This window comes from Nannospalax galili, unplaced genomic scaffold (genome assembly GCF_000622305.1).
Source record: "Nannospalax galili isolate Female #2095 unplaced genomic scaffold, S.galili_v1.0 scaffold41, whole genome shotgun sequence".
Classification (NCBI taxonomy): domain Eukaryota; kingdom Metazoa; phylum Chordata; class Mammalia; order Rodentia; family Spalacidae; genus Nannospalax; species Nannospalax galili.
In genome coordinates, this window is record NW_008344991.1 from 2,126,014 (window position 1) to 2,144,224 (window position 18,211).

The 18,211-nt window shown below is 39.5% G+C and overlaps 1 protein-coding gene across 1 annotated transcript in view; it reads right to left on the reverse strand.

Moving 5' to 3' along the window:
* Arhgef38 (Rho guanine nucleotide exchange factor 38) overlaps positions 1–18,211 on the reverse strand; it is a 176,670-nt gene that overhangs the window by 118,062 nt on the left and 40,397 nt on the right. Inside the window, exon 2 of the mRNA XM_008841273.3 lies at positions 8,187–8,374. Within this exon, the coding sequence (XP_008839495.1) occupies positions 8,187–8,374 (188 nt within the window). The remainder of the gene's footprint in view (positions 1–8,186; positions 8,375–18,211) is intronic.

Genomic DNA, 18,211 nt, shown 5'->3' on the forward strand with positions numbered 1-18,211 from the left:
ATCTTTTTATAGATATGTCACCCACCTAATTGGAAATATTGAATGTATTTTGATAATTACTAAGTAAAATATTTTTGCCTTGGTCTTTTAATCTTATATTTCAGGAAGCCATAATGGTAATAATGGTAATTTTGTCTTTTGTTCCATAACAGCAGCAAGATGTCATTACATTTCAAAATCTGAATTCTTGCTATGAAATTTCAGAGTCATGTCAGGTAATGCATGCAAGGAGGGATACTGAAACTGCAAATTGAGCAGGCAGTCCATGCACCAGGGCTGCTGTGTTGCACAATGCATGGCACTACTCCTGGAAGTATCATTTGCATAGAAAGACAGCAAGGAGCTGTCACAGAGCCACAGATACTGAGCTACAACCTAGCTTTGAGGGGTCCTGACAGACATAAGAGATGCTCAGGCAAGTGGAGAGGCTTAGAAGAAACAGCAGGAAATACTGGAGATTTCCAGAACATATACTAACGCTGTTAGTCCCCTTTATATGGGTCAAGAATGGCTCACTGTGGTAAGGAAAAAGACATTAAAAGCCACAGCAACCTCAAAAGGAATGCAAAAGATATTTACTGAACTAAAACATAGTGAGTATGTACTAAAGTTTTAGGAAATCATCTGGACCATGGCCATCTTTTAATATACAAATTTTCATTGTACTGTATCAGAGCTGTGCTTTCATTATCATAGTGTGCTGACATTGCCCTCTTTGTCCCCTTCAGAGATGACTGGATCTATACCATGCTTTCAAAGAGTTGGTGAGTTCTTCTTATAGGTAAACTTTTCATTAGAGAATGATAACTTCATTCAGGGGAAGAAGCAGGAAGCTGAGTTCACTGACTCGGGGCCTTCCCTACTTTACCCTTTGCAGAAGGGTCAAGTTGAAGATCTGCCCTTGTCTAACTCCCTCTTCCATGTTCCCCTGTCCTAGGCTGGTATCACTCACTCTGGACTCTGAGAAAACAGGCATGGTAGGGTGATATACAGTGTACTCTATGTCACAGAACAACTGCTAGACCTAGTTCTTGTCTCTGGGACACTGAAGAAACCCAGTGTCAACCTAGGTGTGCACGGTAGCCCTGGTCAGCACCATGGAGAGTTGGGATATCTGAGTCCAGACAGCACATGAACACACTTCCCTTTAAGCTTCTTGTCCCTTACTAAATACAAAAAACAATTGTTCCACTTAATATTCTATGTTTAAGGTAGTAATGAAGCATAAATATATTCTTTACAAGGAAAGCATTTCAAATGATATCCATACTACAATTCTAATTTTAGAAAATATTTGAGTATATCTGTACATGCTTGAATAATAACAGATATAATATTTTTCTAACGAAAATTATTTACAAAGTTGTCATCATAGATCCAGTTTTTAACAGAAAATTCCAATGAGCTCTTGCCAACACACTGGGACACTGAAGAAACCCAGTGTCAACCTAGGTGTGCATGGTAGCCCTGGTCAGCACCATGGAGAGTTGGGACATCTGAGTCCAGACAGCACATGAACACACTTCCCTTTAAGCTTCTTGTCCCTTACTAAATACAAAGAACAATTGTTCCACTTAATATTCTATGTTTAAGGTAGTAATGAAGCATAAATATATTCTTTACAAGGAAAGCATTTCAAATGATATCCATACTACAATTCTAATTTTAGAAAATATTTGAGTATATCTGTACATGCTTGAATAATAACAGATATAATATTTTTCTAACGAAAATTATTTACAAAGTTGTCATCATAGATCCAGTTTTTAACAGAAAATTCCAATGAGCTCTTGCCAACATGAAATTATAGATTTTTAACCATTTTCCAAGAAACAGTATTTTAATCATAAGACACACAGTTGGACAACATATGATCACACCCAAGGGAAAAGCACATATCCTTGGAAGGGTGAAAAGAAACCATGCTGCTTGCCCCTAGGGAAAGACATCCCAGTCACAGACCAGCATAGGCCTTTGAAGTCTTTGGTACTTTTGTACTATATGAGTTTTAGAAACTGGAAAAATAAATGTAAACAAAGAAAAGTATGTACTCAGATTTTTTTATTTTCAACCATCTTTTGTCTTTCCCCTATAGTCCCCTGAATTCATTGTTAGATTAGCATGCTCTGGTTTGATTTATCTTGATTTACTCTCAAAAAATGTAGTCTCTCCTCTTCCTTTGTTTGGATAATAAATAACTAGACCTGTTTTCTCAGTAAATATTTAAACACTAAATGTTGTGGATGCTTTTGTCCTCTTAGCAACTTCTGACAATGTTGTTAAGGAAGACGTGACCTGTTTTCAGGTTAGTGAAGGCCTGTGGTAGAAAGTCCTGAAGTTGAGGCTGAGATTTGCTGCCATGAAGGTCACAGAACAATTCAACCAAGAGGCCAGAGTCGGTCACTCATTGACACACTGTTCACTGAGCAAAACCAGGCAAAGCTAGCACTTTCCTGGGTTTTCCATTCCCTTCTTCCAATATTCACTTACATAAAGTGTCTTGCTTTTACTGGAAGTGGTCTGAGTCTACATGGAGAAAAGATGATGGCCAGGTGACTTTCTAACGCATCTTCCTAACTCAGGTGTGAAATATTTACTTATTTTGTGTCACGTTTAACTAAATGTGGTTTGCCAGAGGCTTAACTACAGTTGTTCCCATAGTAACCTGAAAACTATATGCTAATTTACATATTTGGGCTGTAGTTGATGACAGACGGGTAGTGTGCACAGCCCAACAGTAAGGAAAGAAGTTAAGATGTAAAAGAAGTGAAGAATATTGAAGAACTGGTCTGTCAATGAACTGGAAGCATCAATCAGCTACTTCTACACTCATGTACACGTTTATAAGAGTTCCTGGGGACTGGAGGGATGGCTCAGCGGTTAAGAGCACTGGCTGCTCCTGCAGAGGACCTTGGTTCAATTCCCAGCAGCCATATGGTGGCTAACAACTGTTTGAAATCCAACACCCTCTTCTGACCTATGTGTGCCCCACATAACACGGATGGATTACATACAAGTAGGCAACACACTCAAACACATATAATAAAAATAATAAAATATTTTAGAAAGAGTTATATAAGTTCCTGAGGGCTCATTTACTTAATCAAAAATTAAAACTTTAAGAAGTAAAGGTAGATTTGACATAAGAAACCTTGAAAGAATTGCTATCACAACAGGTCTGGAAGGACAAAATAGACTACTAGCATGAAACTGAGTTTCACAGTAAGGAGGATGAAGAACACCGAGATGTCTAAGCAAGAACTGCGTGTGAAAAATCAAGACGGTGTAGCAACTTTAATGGACTAATGTAGGAACTATGATTAAATTGTAATTCAAAGCACTGTGAGCCAAAGTTAAATGCACCCTATGAACCATCATGTGCTTTATTTGACATGGTCAGAGTCACCTGTTCTGAAATCTGTCTCTAAAAATGATATGGTGTGATGGACAAGTTTTTTTTTTTTTAATCGTTGTTGTTTGGAGATGAGGTCTCCCTGTATCCCCATTTGGTCTGGAACTCACTGTATAGACCAGGCTGGCCTTTGAACTCACAGAGATCCACCTGCCTCTACCTCCAGAGTGCTGGGATTAAAGATACCACTACACCTGGCTGTGATAGGCAGTTTTAATTGTAAACCTGACACAATCATTTAGGAAGCCGGTATCAGTGAGGGACCATCTAGATCAGATTAGCCTGAGGGTTTGTCTTATGTTAATTGAAGTGGGAAGACCCACCCACTGTACCCATCACTGTTCCCTGGGTCCTGTACTGTGTAACCAGAGAGGGGGCTCAGCACAAGTAAGTGTGCGCGCATTTTTTCTACCCTGCTCTGGACTGTGGATGCCTGTGACTAGCTACTTCAACCTGCTGCTGCTGTGCCTGGCCCACAATGATGGACCATAATCTGAAACTGAAAGCTAAAATAAACTCTTTCTTCCCTAAGTTGCTTTTTGTCAGGATATTTCAGCAACAGAAATGGAAGTAAAATACATAGGAAGCAGAAAACAGCAAAAGTAACATCAAACTAGAAAACACAGGAGCCAGCCTCGCCGTGGCCTTCCTGTCAGCAGCAGCATGGCAAGCTAAAACCTGTCAGCATCCTCATACTGAATGAACGTCTTATTCTACTGGACACAAATATGGACTCTGAATTCAAGGGAAGGCATCTTCTCATATTTCTTCTTTTTTTTATACTGGCCATGAGGTCATCACACAGACAGATTTTTAGTAATCTATGTTGATTTTGTGCACAACCAGAATTGGAAACGTCTCTCTGATTTGCCTGTAACAGTGTTGCGATGTATAGAAAAGGGTTTGGGTTATGAAAGAAAAGATGAAGGAAAACTCTTCATATAAATGTAGCTGTGAGGTAAGTTATCAGAACCTTGTAATTCCCTGGGAGAAGGGTTCCTCCTGAGGGTCCGGGGGGTCTGGGCTCACCCTCAGCGTGGATTTCCCCAGGGAATTCTCATTCTTTGGCATCTCTGTTACATCCCTTCACAGATATTTCTGGGTGCTCCATGTGAAGAAAACGATCTTGAATTTTAAGAGCTTATTTCTCTGCATAAGTAAAAAGTTGAACTTCATCAGGCCAAGATTTTTCTCATAGGAGGAAGTGGGAAACAAAGGGAATAGTGGTCATATGCCAAGAGTGATTTTAACAAAAGGCTCATGTACACTAGGCCAGGTTGGGTCTGATGGGCGGTGAGAGGTGACACGGGCAGCAATCTGGAGGTCCAGGTGGAATCATGTTGTCGAAGACAAGGCATCAATGGGAATGGGGCCAGAGACACCGTAATCTTGACATTCTGATTTTAAAGGGAAGAAATTGCTGGTAGTAGTATTTCCCATGGGCTGAGGTGGGGTTGAAGAGATCATTGGGCATAAACAAAGCAAGGAACTAAGAAAGCTGGGTATTGCAGGAATCATTTGTATGAAAACTGAATTTCCCTAAATTAATGTCAGAATTAGGAGGAGAAAGAGAGGATATGAGGTTTATGGCTTAGTTCCTACATTTAAAAAATTACTTTTATTTTATGTGTATGAGTATATTGCCCACATGTATGTGAGTGCACCCATGTCATGCAATGCTGCAGAGCTCAGAAGAGGGCTTCAGATTCTCCTGGAACTGGAGTTAAGGACGATTCTCAGCCGCCATGTGGGGGCTGGGAATCAAACCCCAGTCCTCTGCAAGAGCAGTCAGTGCTCTTACTTCACCGCTGAGCCATCAGTTCCTACATTTTTTAAAGGATAGGAGTTGGTGGTAGACTGCACCACGAGGAAGGGGAGATACTGGTAGAGTCTTGATGCCATGCACGTTAAAACCAGTATTTTGATAAGCATATAAGTAAACATTTTACCAATATTTATCTATTAATATCTGAGAGAGGTTATACCATATACCAGTAATTTACATGAAATGACAGAAAACACTACCAAAATATTTGTATATACTTATCAGTGATATAGCAAAGTTTTATGACTACAAATATCATTTTTACTCTGACAGAGCTGATTCAAAATTGCCAGGCTTTTGGACAGTTGGTGGTTACCTTTTGACTTAGGATTAATCAAAGCATCAAATGTGAGTATTGAAGAAGTGCTTGGTTCAAGACTTGCTGTGAAGTAAGAACTGCAGAAAAATGAAAAGAGATTTCCTGTGAGGAAATCTCTCTTCTTCAGATGTTGTTTTAAACTGCCAAAGGAACCTCTGTATCAAGGATCCCTTCACCTGCACTAGTATTCCCTGATTTGTATTTTTATGTTTTTCTAATATTTATGTAAAGAATCCAATATTAAGAAACAGAAGGCTGAGGAGATGGCACAGTGTCCCCGAACCCACAAAAATGCCAGGTGCCCGGGCATGGCAGCTAGCCCAGCCCACAGGAGGCAGAGGCAGGGAATCACCAGAACAAACTAAGATCAGCCAAAACCATGAGCTCATCATTCAAATTAGATACCCTCTCTCAGTGTATAAGACTGTAAATGAGGAAGACTTCAGAAATCAACTTTGGGCTTCCACATGTACCTGCACACATATGTGCACTTGCACATATGTGTGCCCACACACATGTGAACAGACATGTATACCAACACACATGCACAAAAGAAAAATAAAAATTACTCTCCTTCTGAATGTTATAAACACTGGTTGGGGAGAGCCAGGAATTTAATGATTGGACAACTGGCTAGTAATACTTTTATAACTGTAGGTATATGTTAGGAAACTAAACCCTGAATCAATGCATAAACATGTCCAATGAAAAGAAACATAATTCTTAACCAAAGTTAGAAGGCAAAAGACAAACAAAAAAACTATTTGCAATATTTGGGAAAGAAGAGAACTATGAAAAAGGTCTTACAAAAATAATGAGGAAAATATAAATCATAATTTAAAAATCATATGAAAAAGGATTAAAATATAAGGATTAACAAATATATAAGACTTTTTTTCAGAAGGAATTAAGGGAATGTTTCTTAAAAACCAACAATGCTTAGACGATGTAGAGAATAAGACCTCTCTGTCACTCACAAGAACAAGCATTAGAACAGTGGTTGGCAGTCGACATTTTAAAATCAAAATCTTAATTAGATTAGTTTTTTTCTAATACATACTCTAACAATTCCATTTCTAAGAATTTATTATAAGGAGGCAAGGGGGCAGAAACCCCAAAGGGAGTTAGTTCAGTTCAAAATCAGTAATAATAGAAAAACCTTTGAAAGTATTGGAAGTCACGAGAAAAAAATGTATATGATGGATTGTTGAATGAAACCTATTTGTAAGAAACCTATTTTCTTTTGTATGAAAATGTGTGTGTGTGTGTGTGTGTGTATCTGAGTCCCCAACCATAGTAAGTGATTTTTCTTTGAGTGGTGGAACAATTTGCTTATAATTTTACTTTCTATTTTGTTTTTATACACTGTTTAAATTGTATATAAGGACCCTGTACAACTCTGACGAGATTCTTCCTCTTGTTCTCTGCCCTGCCTCGACCCTTCACTACTTTCTTCTGTTTTCTTCTCTGATGCACCCCACGAGAAAAATCTCTGTTTGCCTCTCCACTTGAAGCAAAACATCTCCATCCTCTCTCCATGCCCGAATCCCCTTTCCCTGCTTTAGTTGGTGTACTTAATGTCTAATACATATTTTACAATATTTTATTTATCTTTATTTTGTGTGTATGTTTTTCCTAAATGTGTGTAAGTGCACACATGTGGGCAATGCCTGCAGAGGCCCAAAGAGGTCATGGATCCCTTGGAACTGGAGTTACAGGTGGTTGTTATCAGTCATGTAGGTGCTGGAAACTGAACCCAGGTTCTCTATAAGAGCAGTCAGCACTCTTAGTCACGGTTCCATCTCTCCAGCCCCCACATCTAATATATTATTTAATTTGTTTATTTATTTATTGTCTGACTCCTTACCTGCACTCAAGAAAAAAAGTTCACAAAGGTTCAGTGCTGAGAATAGTGCCAATGATCAGACATTATTAAATAAGTGATGAATTAACGAATGAAATGCCTGTGTTTATACCTCCATTCTAAGCTAACCATCCTACAAAAATTTCCTGGAAAAGTCCTTGATTAAAGGAAAGAATGATTAATTTATAAAGACTTGAAGTTTTATCTGGGGCCACCTCTACCAAAAAGAAAAATTTGACTAATATCCAGGTTAATTTCTATGTTGAATTTTACTTAGCTAAATATTTGTAAGCTTAATTACGCTCTCGAGGTGGGTGAGGGGGCTAATACACTTTTTCCTCTTTTGAATCCACAATTATCACTGACTGAATTAAGTAACTGGTTCCTAAGACCGTCACAAACTTATTTGTCAAATCTGTTACCTATTTCATGGACAGACTGTTACAAACCTATTTGTCAAATCTGTTACCTATTTCATGGACAAACACAGACCATAGTATAAAAAGGAAGACGAACTATCTTCCTAGCACATTTTAAAATATTGTTTGCTTTGGTAAATGGAGGGACAGCAGTACCTGTCCTTGACACCAGAAATACAACCTAATGATGTGATGCCTTATGTGAATTTAGGGCTAGAAACCAGGAGAAAGGTATACCCACCACCCTATTGATATAGCTGGTGGTTGGACTTCCTGGTGCTGCTGAGTCTATTTAGAACATGAGAGAAAATATTAGAAAAAGAAAAGCAACTCAAACTTTCATTTACCTGTTTGTTTCTCAGGGGTTGGACCACTTCCCTAACGCAGAGCTCCAAATCATTGACGTAATCCCTCTCCGTCTGTATCAGCTCCTTGATGATTTTTGCCCGCTTTGCCATCATCCTCCCCATCTGATGCTCTGCTTCTGGGGTTGGAGTCTCAGCTGAGGAGCACTCCACCAGCGGAGTCATCTTTTCTGTTAAACAACATGTGCAGGTGAGATTCTGCTGAGGTTTCTTTTTCCTTTGACACAACAAAGCAGGATTGCTGTTAGCAAGGAGAAAAGCTTAGGATATCTTCATGGTGGGTTCCTGGAAGACGTATATTAGTTTCCCAGTAGATAGGAATCCTCCAAAATCATGGACAAGAGGAGGGTGAGAAAAAAACTGCTTCTGACAAGTCATGAAATGATACTCACGTGCCAAGGCTTCTTAAATACCCGGTTGCTATAAAAACTCAGTTCAGAACTTTTGCACGTTTGCTCTAGAATCAAAGGAAGATTTTAAGTAGAAAGTGAAATTCCTTCCAATTTTGTTGGTCCTTTTTACTAAAAATAATCCCAGTAGGTAATACTAAATGAAATGAAAACTATTACATGTGATTGAGATTTTTCTTTTAATTCACAATCAGAACCCATGAGAAATGAGGCAGTTGAGGATTAAATAAATTTCAGCTACGGTTTTTCAAGGCTTATCTTCAATATTATGTAAATGTTTCTATTTCTTAATTATTGAACTACCAACCTGGCTGGGTTTTTTCCAAAAAGTAAGAGTATTGAGAAGTTGAGATAAATGATATGTTTCATATGTAGCCAAGGAACTGAATGACATAAGGTAAGAAAGTTAATATCTTCAAGGAAAACTTTTCACACCAATGTCCAGTGTTGGAAGCTACAAACCTGCAGTTGAGACTGCAGACCAGATAGCTGTGGACATCAGGGCTGTGCGTGTGCGTGTGTGCGTGTGTGCGCGTGTGCGCGTGTGCGCGTGTGCGCGTGTGTGCGTGTGCGTGTGCGTGTGTGCGTGTGTGCGTGTGCGCGTGTGCGCGTGTGTGCATGTGTGCGTGTGTGTGTGTGTGGCGCATGTGTGCGCGTGTGCGCGTGTGCGCGTGTGCGCGTGTGCGTGTGTGCGCGTGCGCGTGTGCGCGTGTGCGTGTGTGCGTGTGCGCGTGTGCGTGTGTGCGCGTGTGCGCGTGTGCGCGTGTGCGTGTGTGCGTGTGTGTGTGTGTGTGTAACTTAATGTTCATGTTAGTCTCTTCAGTTGAAGAAGTAATTCGTGTGCGTGTGCGCGTGTGCGCGTGTGCGCGTGTGCGTGTGTGCGTGTGTGCGTGTGTGCGTGTGTGCGCGTGTGCGCGTGTGCGTGTGTGCGTGTGTGCGTGTGTGTGTAACTTAATGTTCATGTTAGTCTCTTCAGTTGAAGAAGTAATTTTATTTCATTTAAGGTTAATATTATTCTAGTAACTGATATGTGAGATACCTTCAATGTTCTTACAGCAAACTTTACAAAATAATCAGTAGAGGAAATAAAAAGGTACAAGTCACAATACATGCAAGTGGAAAGAAAGCCATTCACTTGGCTGACTCTGGAAACACAACTAATGGACTACTGGAGAAGGCTTTAGGACATATTAATGGTCAGAGGGCATTGATACCTAAAAAATCAGATACTTTAAGAGCCAAAGAGCCTTCTTCTCTTCCTTCATGACTAACCTCAGGAGTTTGGAAAGCTTAGTGACTAAACGTCTGTGGAGAAAATTGTAAACAAAAAGCCAATATCAAATTATACTACACTGGTATCAACCCTTCCTTCACCAGGTGGTGACATACAAAAGGCCTATGATTTTACAAGTTTTAGCCATTTGTGCCCAAGAAATAGTTCACATGAGCTGTAGCAGAAGAGCAAATCTCTGCAAGGAGAGTCGGTGCTTGGAGGGTTCTTCAGCTTCCAATCTTAAGCCGTCTTAGGAGATGTCTGGTATGCTCGTTAATGTATCATTTTTAATAGACAGAAAAATCCTGCCTTTTAGCGCCCCATATTTTAAAAGACAAGTATCAATCACGTGCCATCATTAGGAGTTGTATTTGACATGAAGGAGGAAGGTCCGTTGTAAGTGGGGAAGCAGACCATGCGCACAGCCTTTGTGAACCTTTACCCATTGTTGCTTTTTTTTTTTTTTGAGGTAGATTGACCTTGTGGACAACCTTAAACTTTTGATCCTCCTGCCTCCACCTCCCAAGTGTTGGGCTTTATAGGCATGTATACCATGCCCAATTTACTTGGACATGAAGTGCTAGGGATTAAACCCAGGGCCTTGTACATGTTAAATAAGCATTCTAATTCCAGAAACAACAAATACAAAATGGAAGTAGACGAAGGTATTTTCCTTTTTTATTGAGAACTATCAACTTTTATTTATTTATTAATTATTTATTTAATCCTTTTTGACATAAAATTAAAAAAAAAGAAAATATTTTTTAAAGCTCAGAATTTTTATTTATTTTATGTATATTTTTATTGAGTTTTTATGCATTTAATACAATAAAATGTAATCATATTTAGCGTCCCTCCCCGCCACACTCCCCCATATCTCGCCTCCCCACCCTGGATTTCACACATTCTGTCATATATATTAAGGTCTATCCAGTCAAGCTTTTGTATCTAGATGTCCCTTAATGCAAGGAGGCAAGTTCATCCACTGGAGTCTAGTCAGCCTATCTAGTCCCTCCCTTATAAAGATCAACTGCCCCTCACCCAGTGGTAATCAGTTGCTAATAGTTCCTTGGCTAAGGTTGGGGCCTGCTGCCCATTTCCCCAGTTCTAGGCTGTGTTTTTGTCTGATTGAGTCAGCATGGGCCTTGTGCATGCTGCAAGTTCCCAGAGGCCTGAAAGCCTCTGTTTCCCTATGTTCATGCACCAGCCCTGGATCTTACAATCTTTCCACCCCCTCTTCTGCAATAGTCCCTGAGCGGTGGGTGAGTGAGGTTTAATACAGGAGCCCTATCCAGGGACACACACTCTGCAGTCTCATTCTCTATACCTTGGCCAGTTGTGACCTTCTATGTGAACAGCACTCTGATGCATGAAGAATCTTCACTGGTGAGAGTTGAGAGATGTATTAGACTAAGTTGCTTTTTAAAAAATATGTATGTATATTTAAGGTATACAATATGTTTTAAATACACATAAATAATAAATAGGAGAATGTTGGGTGGGGGCTATGAGACAAGACAAAGGGATGTTGACAGTGTGTGGGGGAGTCTTTACTCCAGGGATTTATGAATTATAGCCCAGGAAAGAATGCCGCTAATAGCTCAAAAGCCAGTTCAGATAGTTTAATTACTCACCCTTATCTTGAATGTAAACAAATGCTATAGAGAACCTGTTCTTAGCCTGTATTTTCAAATTCTAAACTTCTTAAAGCTTATACCAATAGTTATTAAAGAAGCTAACAGGGACTTCTCATGAACTTTTACAAGGAAATAGCCCTGAAACATGTCCTCAGATTCCTCTTAGATCTAAATTCCAGGCCTCAGCTCCGTGTTAACTTCTTTCACAGGTGTTCCAGCTGCTGCACTTTAAAAGGTACCACACTAAGTTTTTAAAATTAAAAATGACTTCAGTATTTTTCTAGTGCTCTCCAGCAGCATGGTCATTGCTGTGTGCTGTGGGGGCCAATGTCGCTGACATCGGCTGTCAGTCAAGGTGCTCAATTTCAGACACTTCTTTGGGAGTTAAAAGCTTCTCATGGAGTTTAGAGTTGAGCAACCTTTTTAGACAGCTTGTTTGTTCTTCTGACTCAAGAAGGAACAAAGACTCAACTTGCATCACTTTATGGTCAGTTCTCTAAACACTTTCTATGTTTGCACTTCTTAAACTAACAAACTCTCCACAATGCATCACTGACTTCAAGTTTTAATAAGGTCCTTCCTTCTCTGTCTCTAAAACTTTTTATATATTTTATTTACACCAAGTTTTACATATAAAGTATTTATAGCACAATACTTCCAACATATCCCATCTAAATCAGCAGATAGCTATAAAACCAATATGCAGCTTTGAACAAAAGACCATTTAAATTTTTTTTAAAAACCTTATTTTTGAGAAACCACTGTGCATATTCCCCTGCGTTGGAGCCAGTTCAGCTGCTCCAGGGCTCAAACATTCCCTGCTAGCTAATAAGAATCAGCCCATACTGTTCCCGTTAGCCCTCCTTGGGCCTTGACCCTGTCCCATTGAGACTGAAAGAACTTTCCCATTGTCGGAAAGTTCTGACTAGCTGGCAGAGATAGCCAGAGTCCATGGCATTTGGTACCGAGATCCCATAGCACCTGATCACCATTCCCCACATTTGAGACCAGTTCCAGTCCATTGGCTCTAGGGCCCATACCTTCTTTGCTTAGCTAGTTAGAACTCTGAGACCAGCTGATACCTACTACCTCAATTTGAGCCTAGGCTTCTTTACCCTCCTGAAGAGCTCCTGACTAGCCTGCCTGGATCCTTCTAGTTCCTTCAATGAAAAACCAAAAGATAGAATCTGAAGCCAGACCAACTAACTATCATACATGATTAGATAGCAATCAAGCTACATCAACAATATAAACAAAATCAAACTTCACTCAACAAAGGCAGGTTTGAGTATCATATCAGACACATGAGTGACAAAGGAAATCCACATGCCCAGATGATGATGAAAAATATAAATAATATGAAAATCCAAAATAATATGTATCAAATCCTACCAGTCCTATAGAAATGTTCTACCATAAGAACTACCTAGTAGAACCCAGGACACAGAATCTAAAAGAACAATCATAAACATGATCAAAGAATTCAGTGTATTTAAAAAACAACTCAACTCAAATACAGCTATGCCAATGAACGAAATGGCAAAGATAATTCAGGTCTTGGAAAGTGAATCCACGAAAGAGGCAGAAATACTGAAGAAAACTAAAAGGAAGATGGAATTGAAAAACTCAAGCCACTTTGATATGACAGTTAAAAAGCCTCACCAATGGAATGAATGAATTGTAAAACAGAGTACCATGACTGGGTGATAAAGTTGAAGAACCGGATAGCTCAAGCAAAGAATACGAAAACCTTTAAAAGAAAAGACAGAGGAATGGTATATGCAGGAAATGCGGGACACCAAGAAGCAAACAAACTTGCACATCATAGGCATAGAGGAAGGAGACATATCCTCAGTCAACGACACTGACCAGATCTTCAACAAGATTATCGATGAAAATGTCTCTCTGTTAAGGAAAGACATACCCAAACAGATACAAGAAGCACACAGAACACCAAATAGACAGGAACAGAACAGAAATTCCCCACAGCATATCATAGTATAAACAGTAAAGATGCAGAACAAAAAGAGAATACTGAAAGCTGCAAGAGAAAAACAAGTTTCAGTTGACTTTTCAAGGAAAATTCTATTTTAAATAAATATTTTATGCTGGGCATGGTGGTGCATGCCTTTGATCCCAGCACTCAGAAGGGAGAGGCACGCAGATCTCTGTGAGTTCAAGGCCAGTCTGGTCTACATAGTGAGTTCTAGGACAGCTGGGGCTACAGGGAGACCCTGTCTCAAATCCCCCTCCAAAATATTTTATTTATTATTTTTATTTTATGTGTTTGAGTGCATGTATGTGAGTGCACCTATGTCATGCAATGCTGTGGAGGTCAGACCCGGGTCCTCTGCAAAAGCAGTCAGTGCTTTTAACCACTGAGCAATCTCTCCAGGCCCTCAATGAAGACTCTAAAAGCCAAAAGGGCCTAAAGCAAAGTATTCCAAGTTTTCAGTGATCACAGATGCCAACCCAGAATACTTTACCCAGAAAAACTGTCTATCATACTTAAAGGGGAAAGAAACAAGTTACAGACAGTTGTTAACTGCCACATGGGTGCTGGGAACCCAACCTTGTTCCTCTGGAAGAGCAGCCAGTATTCTTAATTTCTGAGCCATCTCTCCAATCCCACATTTAAATTCTTATAACTGAAAACATACCCTGTGTGTAGAAACATTCTTTTAGCTCTAGTGATGAATTTTCACTATGTAATCAAATGTTATTGGTAAAATTTAGCGGAATTCACAGTCAAGAAAGTTTCTGTCAAAGACAGTTTCAGTCAGGCTTAATACCAGCACTGCTGCAAACATCAATGAGTGTGTGGCACCAATCACGTGTCAGCTACACAGCCTTGGTTTCTTCACCAGTGAAGGATGAAAGCACCACAGTGTCACTGAGAAGATGGAGTTAAGTGGACAGCAGTATGTGGAAGCTCGTTAGAATCTTTAAAGCAATGCAAACGTTTGGCATCTCCATGGGCAGAGAAGTTGTGGGGTTCTTGCTTTCTATATGGTGTGTGAAAGCATACCCTTACAGCCATGCTGTGTTTCCTGTCTGTTCGGTATCCAGGGAATGATGTGAAAACCCTACACTTAGCACATTATACTTTCTGTTAGATTGCTTTGTCCAGCTACAGGCTAACAGGTTTGGAACACATGCAAAATAGCTTAGGCTAAGGAGCAATGGTCTGTAGTTAGGATTATTAGTTACGTTTTTCCTTGTACAATATCTTCAATTTGTGATGGATTAATTGGGCCATAGCCCATCATAAAACCAGAAGCATCTGACTCAGCCTTTTCACCACTCAAGGCAAAAATTATCCCATTGTTTTTCAATTAACTTGTCAAGAGAAATGCTTGTTTCTAAAGTGTGTGGACATCCCAGTTCAGATGGGAAAGAAAGAGGAAAACAGGCTGTGTGAGGAGGTTAGCCAGGACTGAGGTGGCTCTGAGTATCTTGGGCACTTGCTCAGGATGGGCGTATGCGTGAGAAAGAACTTAGTTCTTTTCAGACCCAAACAAAGTGCCCATAGGTAAAAGAAGGTGGGAAGGAACTGAAGGGCATCTTCGCTGGTAGCCAGGTTGTGCATGGAATTAGCCATGCCTTTGTGCTTTGTTGCGTTACTACTGTTATTGCTATTTGGGGTTGGATTTAAGGAGAGGTGATTATTTTTTAATTATAAAGTAATATATATATATTTGTAATAACCAGTACTGCTGGGGATAAGTACATAGAACCAGACAATGTGGGTTCAAACTTGCTTCTACCATTTATTAGATCTGTTATCTTGGGTATCTATGTCATATATAAATTATATATAATATGATATTACATATCAATTTATTCATTTGTAAATTAAGGATAACATTAGCAAAATCTTATAAAGTTGTTTTGAGGATTAAATAGCTTTATTAAACATCTGCAAAGTGCCTCACATTATAACACATGTCATGTAAATAGTTATTGGATGTAATCTCTTTCATAGCCGTAATACAGTTTTCACTGTATTAACAGCTATTTTCTAGATTAGTGTGGAACCTTGCCAAAATATTTTCATGCATACACAGATGTATAATTATAACAGTTTATTTTTAATACTAATAGGCTTATACACATCTGAAACTTCCTTTTGCACTTTAAAAATATTTTTAGTAACTCTGAGAATTGTATACAATGTACTTTGATCATGTCTAACCCCGACTCCTTCCTTAACTCCTCTCAGATCTACCCTAACTCCCTACCCCCACCCCCACTTCATGTCCTCTTTTTAAAAAATATGTTATTTATTACTTTTATTTTATATGTATGAGTGCATTGAATGTAAGAGTAACCATGTCATGCAATGCCTGCAGAGGTCAAAAAAGGGCATCAGATTCCCCTGGAACTGGAGTTATAGATGGTTGTTAGTTGCCATGTGGGTGCTGGGAATTGAAGCCAGGTCCTCTGCAAGAGTAGTCAATGCTCTCAACTACTGGGCCATCTCTCCAGCCCCTCTTCTTTTTAATAGTCCATCAAATCCAATTTGTGCTGCCAATTTACTACTGGGTAAGGGGCCACCTAGACGACTACGGTCCACCTTTAAAGAAAACTGGCTTTTCCTGCCCAGAAGCCACACTCCTTAGCTAGAAATAGAGGTTCATGAACCCCTTCCTCCTTCATGTAGGTGAACTTTATTTTTAAAACTGTTTCTTTTAAAAGTGTGTTATTTTATATTTATTATTACCATGAGTGACAGGAAGGGAAAGAGAGAGAATTCGGGCATGCATATTTGGGTCAGAGGACAACTTTGTGGAGTTAGTTCTCTCATTCCACTTTTACATGGGTTCCGGGGTTCGAACTCAGGTCACCTGAGGACCCATTTGGATGGCCTCCTTTTGCACTTTTTACAGTGGGGACCTGTTGAAGCGTGTGTGTCCGCTACAGCAGTGGACACAGGTGCCATCACCACTATTCCTTGCTCTGCTCAGTCTCTATTCTCATACGTGGTTTTCATTAGCTGAGCCCTAACTAGGCAAAAACACACATGTCTAGACATGTTTAAAATCAAGCCCAGGGAAAGGGAGCTCACTCAGAAGGAGAGCAGAAGGGAACTTTGTCAAAAATGCTTCAAAAGGAGTAATTCTAATAATAATACCTCTCAGCTTTCACTCTGGGTGAAGACAGAAAAAATTCCTTTAATCAAACTTAAGCTCTTATAGGAATTTTGAATCTAAATTTACTGAATGTTTGACAATTGTTAAGGACAAAAACTGTTCTAGGAACTTGGATACAGCCATTTAAAAACATCAGAGCATGCATAATTCGAAAAAGTTATTTAAGATTGGAAAAAGGGAGTGAAGGTGTGGGGAAGTGAAGCAACAAGCGCTGCTAGTGAGGGCTCAAAGTTGAGTGACTTTAAATAAGAGGCCATGGAGCGTTTAACATTGAGCAAGTACTTGAAAAGTCAGAAATCTGGGTAAGTGGTTTTCAGTGGTGAAACCAGTGAATAGGGATGCTGGGGTCTAAGTGGGCAAGATCCATTTAGGGATCAGGAAGACTAGTGACCAAATAAGAGGAGACAAGAGAATCTGAGGGAATAACAACATGGGAGAGACTGTGGGGGCTGGTAAGTGTTTAGACTCATAAACATTTTCCCAGTATGAGAGAAAGACATGCAGGCATGGTGACGCACGCCTTTAATCCCAGCCCTCAGGAGGGAGGCAGAGGCAGGAGGATCTCAGGGAGATCAAGGCCAGCCTAATCTACATAGTGAGTTCCAGGTCAGCTGGGGCTACAGGGAGACCCTGTCTCAAAAAGACCAAACAAACAAACAAAAAAAGCAAGATGAAGACATTCAAGATTTCTAAAATTTTTTAAAGGAGTATCATAATGAAACATGTTCTGGTTTTTGTAAAATTCTTTATTTAATAACCACATACTTAGAAGAAGCATTTCATTACAACAGCAATGAAGCTTTTCACTACAGCTTCAACATATTAAGTAACACCCTCCAGAGCGACAGTGCATCTCTTTCACAAGTGGGTGCAATTTTCTAGGTTCACAGTTGAGTTAATACAGTTATGCAATGTTGAACTCAGTATAAGCCCTGTAAGACATAAAATTGAATTAACCTTTAAAAAAGATCTCTATTTCCTTTTAGAATATATTGTTCCTTGCAGAAAGACTCATTGTTTTTGCTACTAACACTGAGATGTTGGCACATGCATTTCTAATCTGTATGTATCTGATTATTATTAGTCATAATCGGTTGCACTTGAATCCTTGGCGCCTGTATATGTCTATACAATCATCGGGTAGATTTCAATGGTAATGTTTATCACCTCTACTAATTAACATGATGTAAATTTCCATGCTTCCTCCTCAAATATAATACATCTTTTAAAATTTGTTGATTTTTTTTGTGTGTGTGTATATCACACAGAACATCCCAACCATCTTAATCAACTATACACCCACTTCCCAGATGGCAGCCTCCCTCCTCCAACTAGAGCCCTTATACTCTGATATCCCTGCTACTGTCTGCTGTGTTGTCGGCACCCCCAGCCATTCCCCACTGCTTGCCCTTCTGGTGAATCTAGTCAGCCTATCTAGAGGTCTTTGTTTTAGGAAGGTCAGCTGTTCCTCATCTAGCACCAATCAGTTATCAATATTCCATTAGATAAGATTGGGGTCTGCTGTTCATTTTCC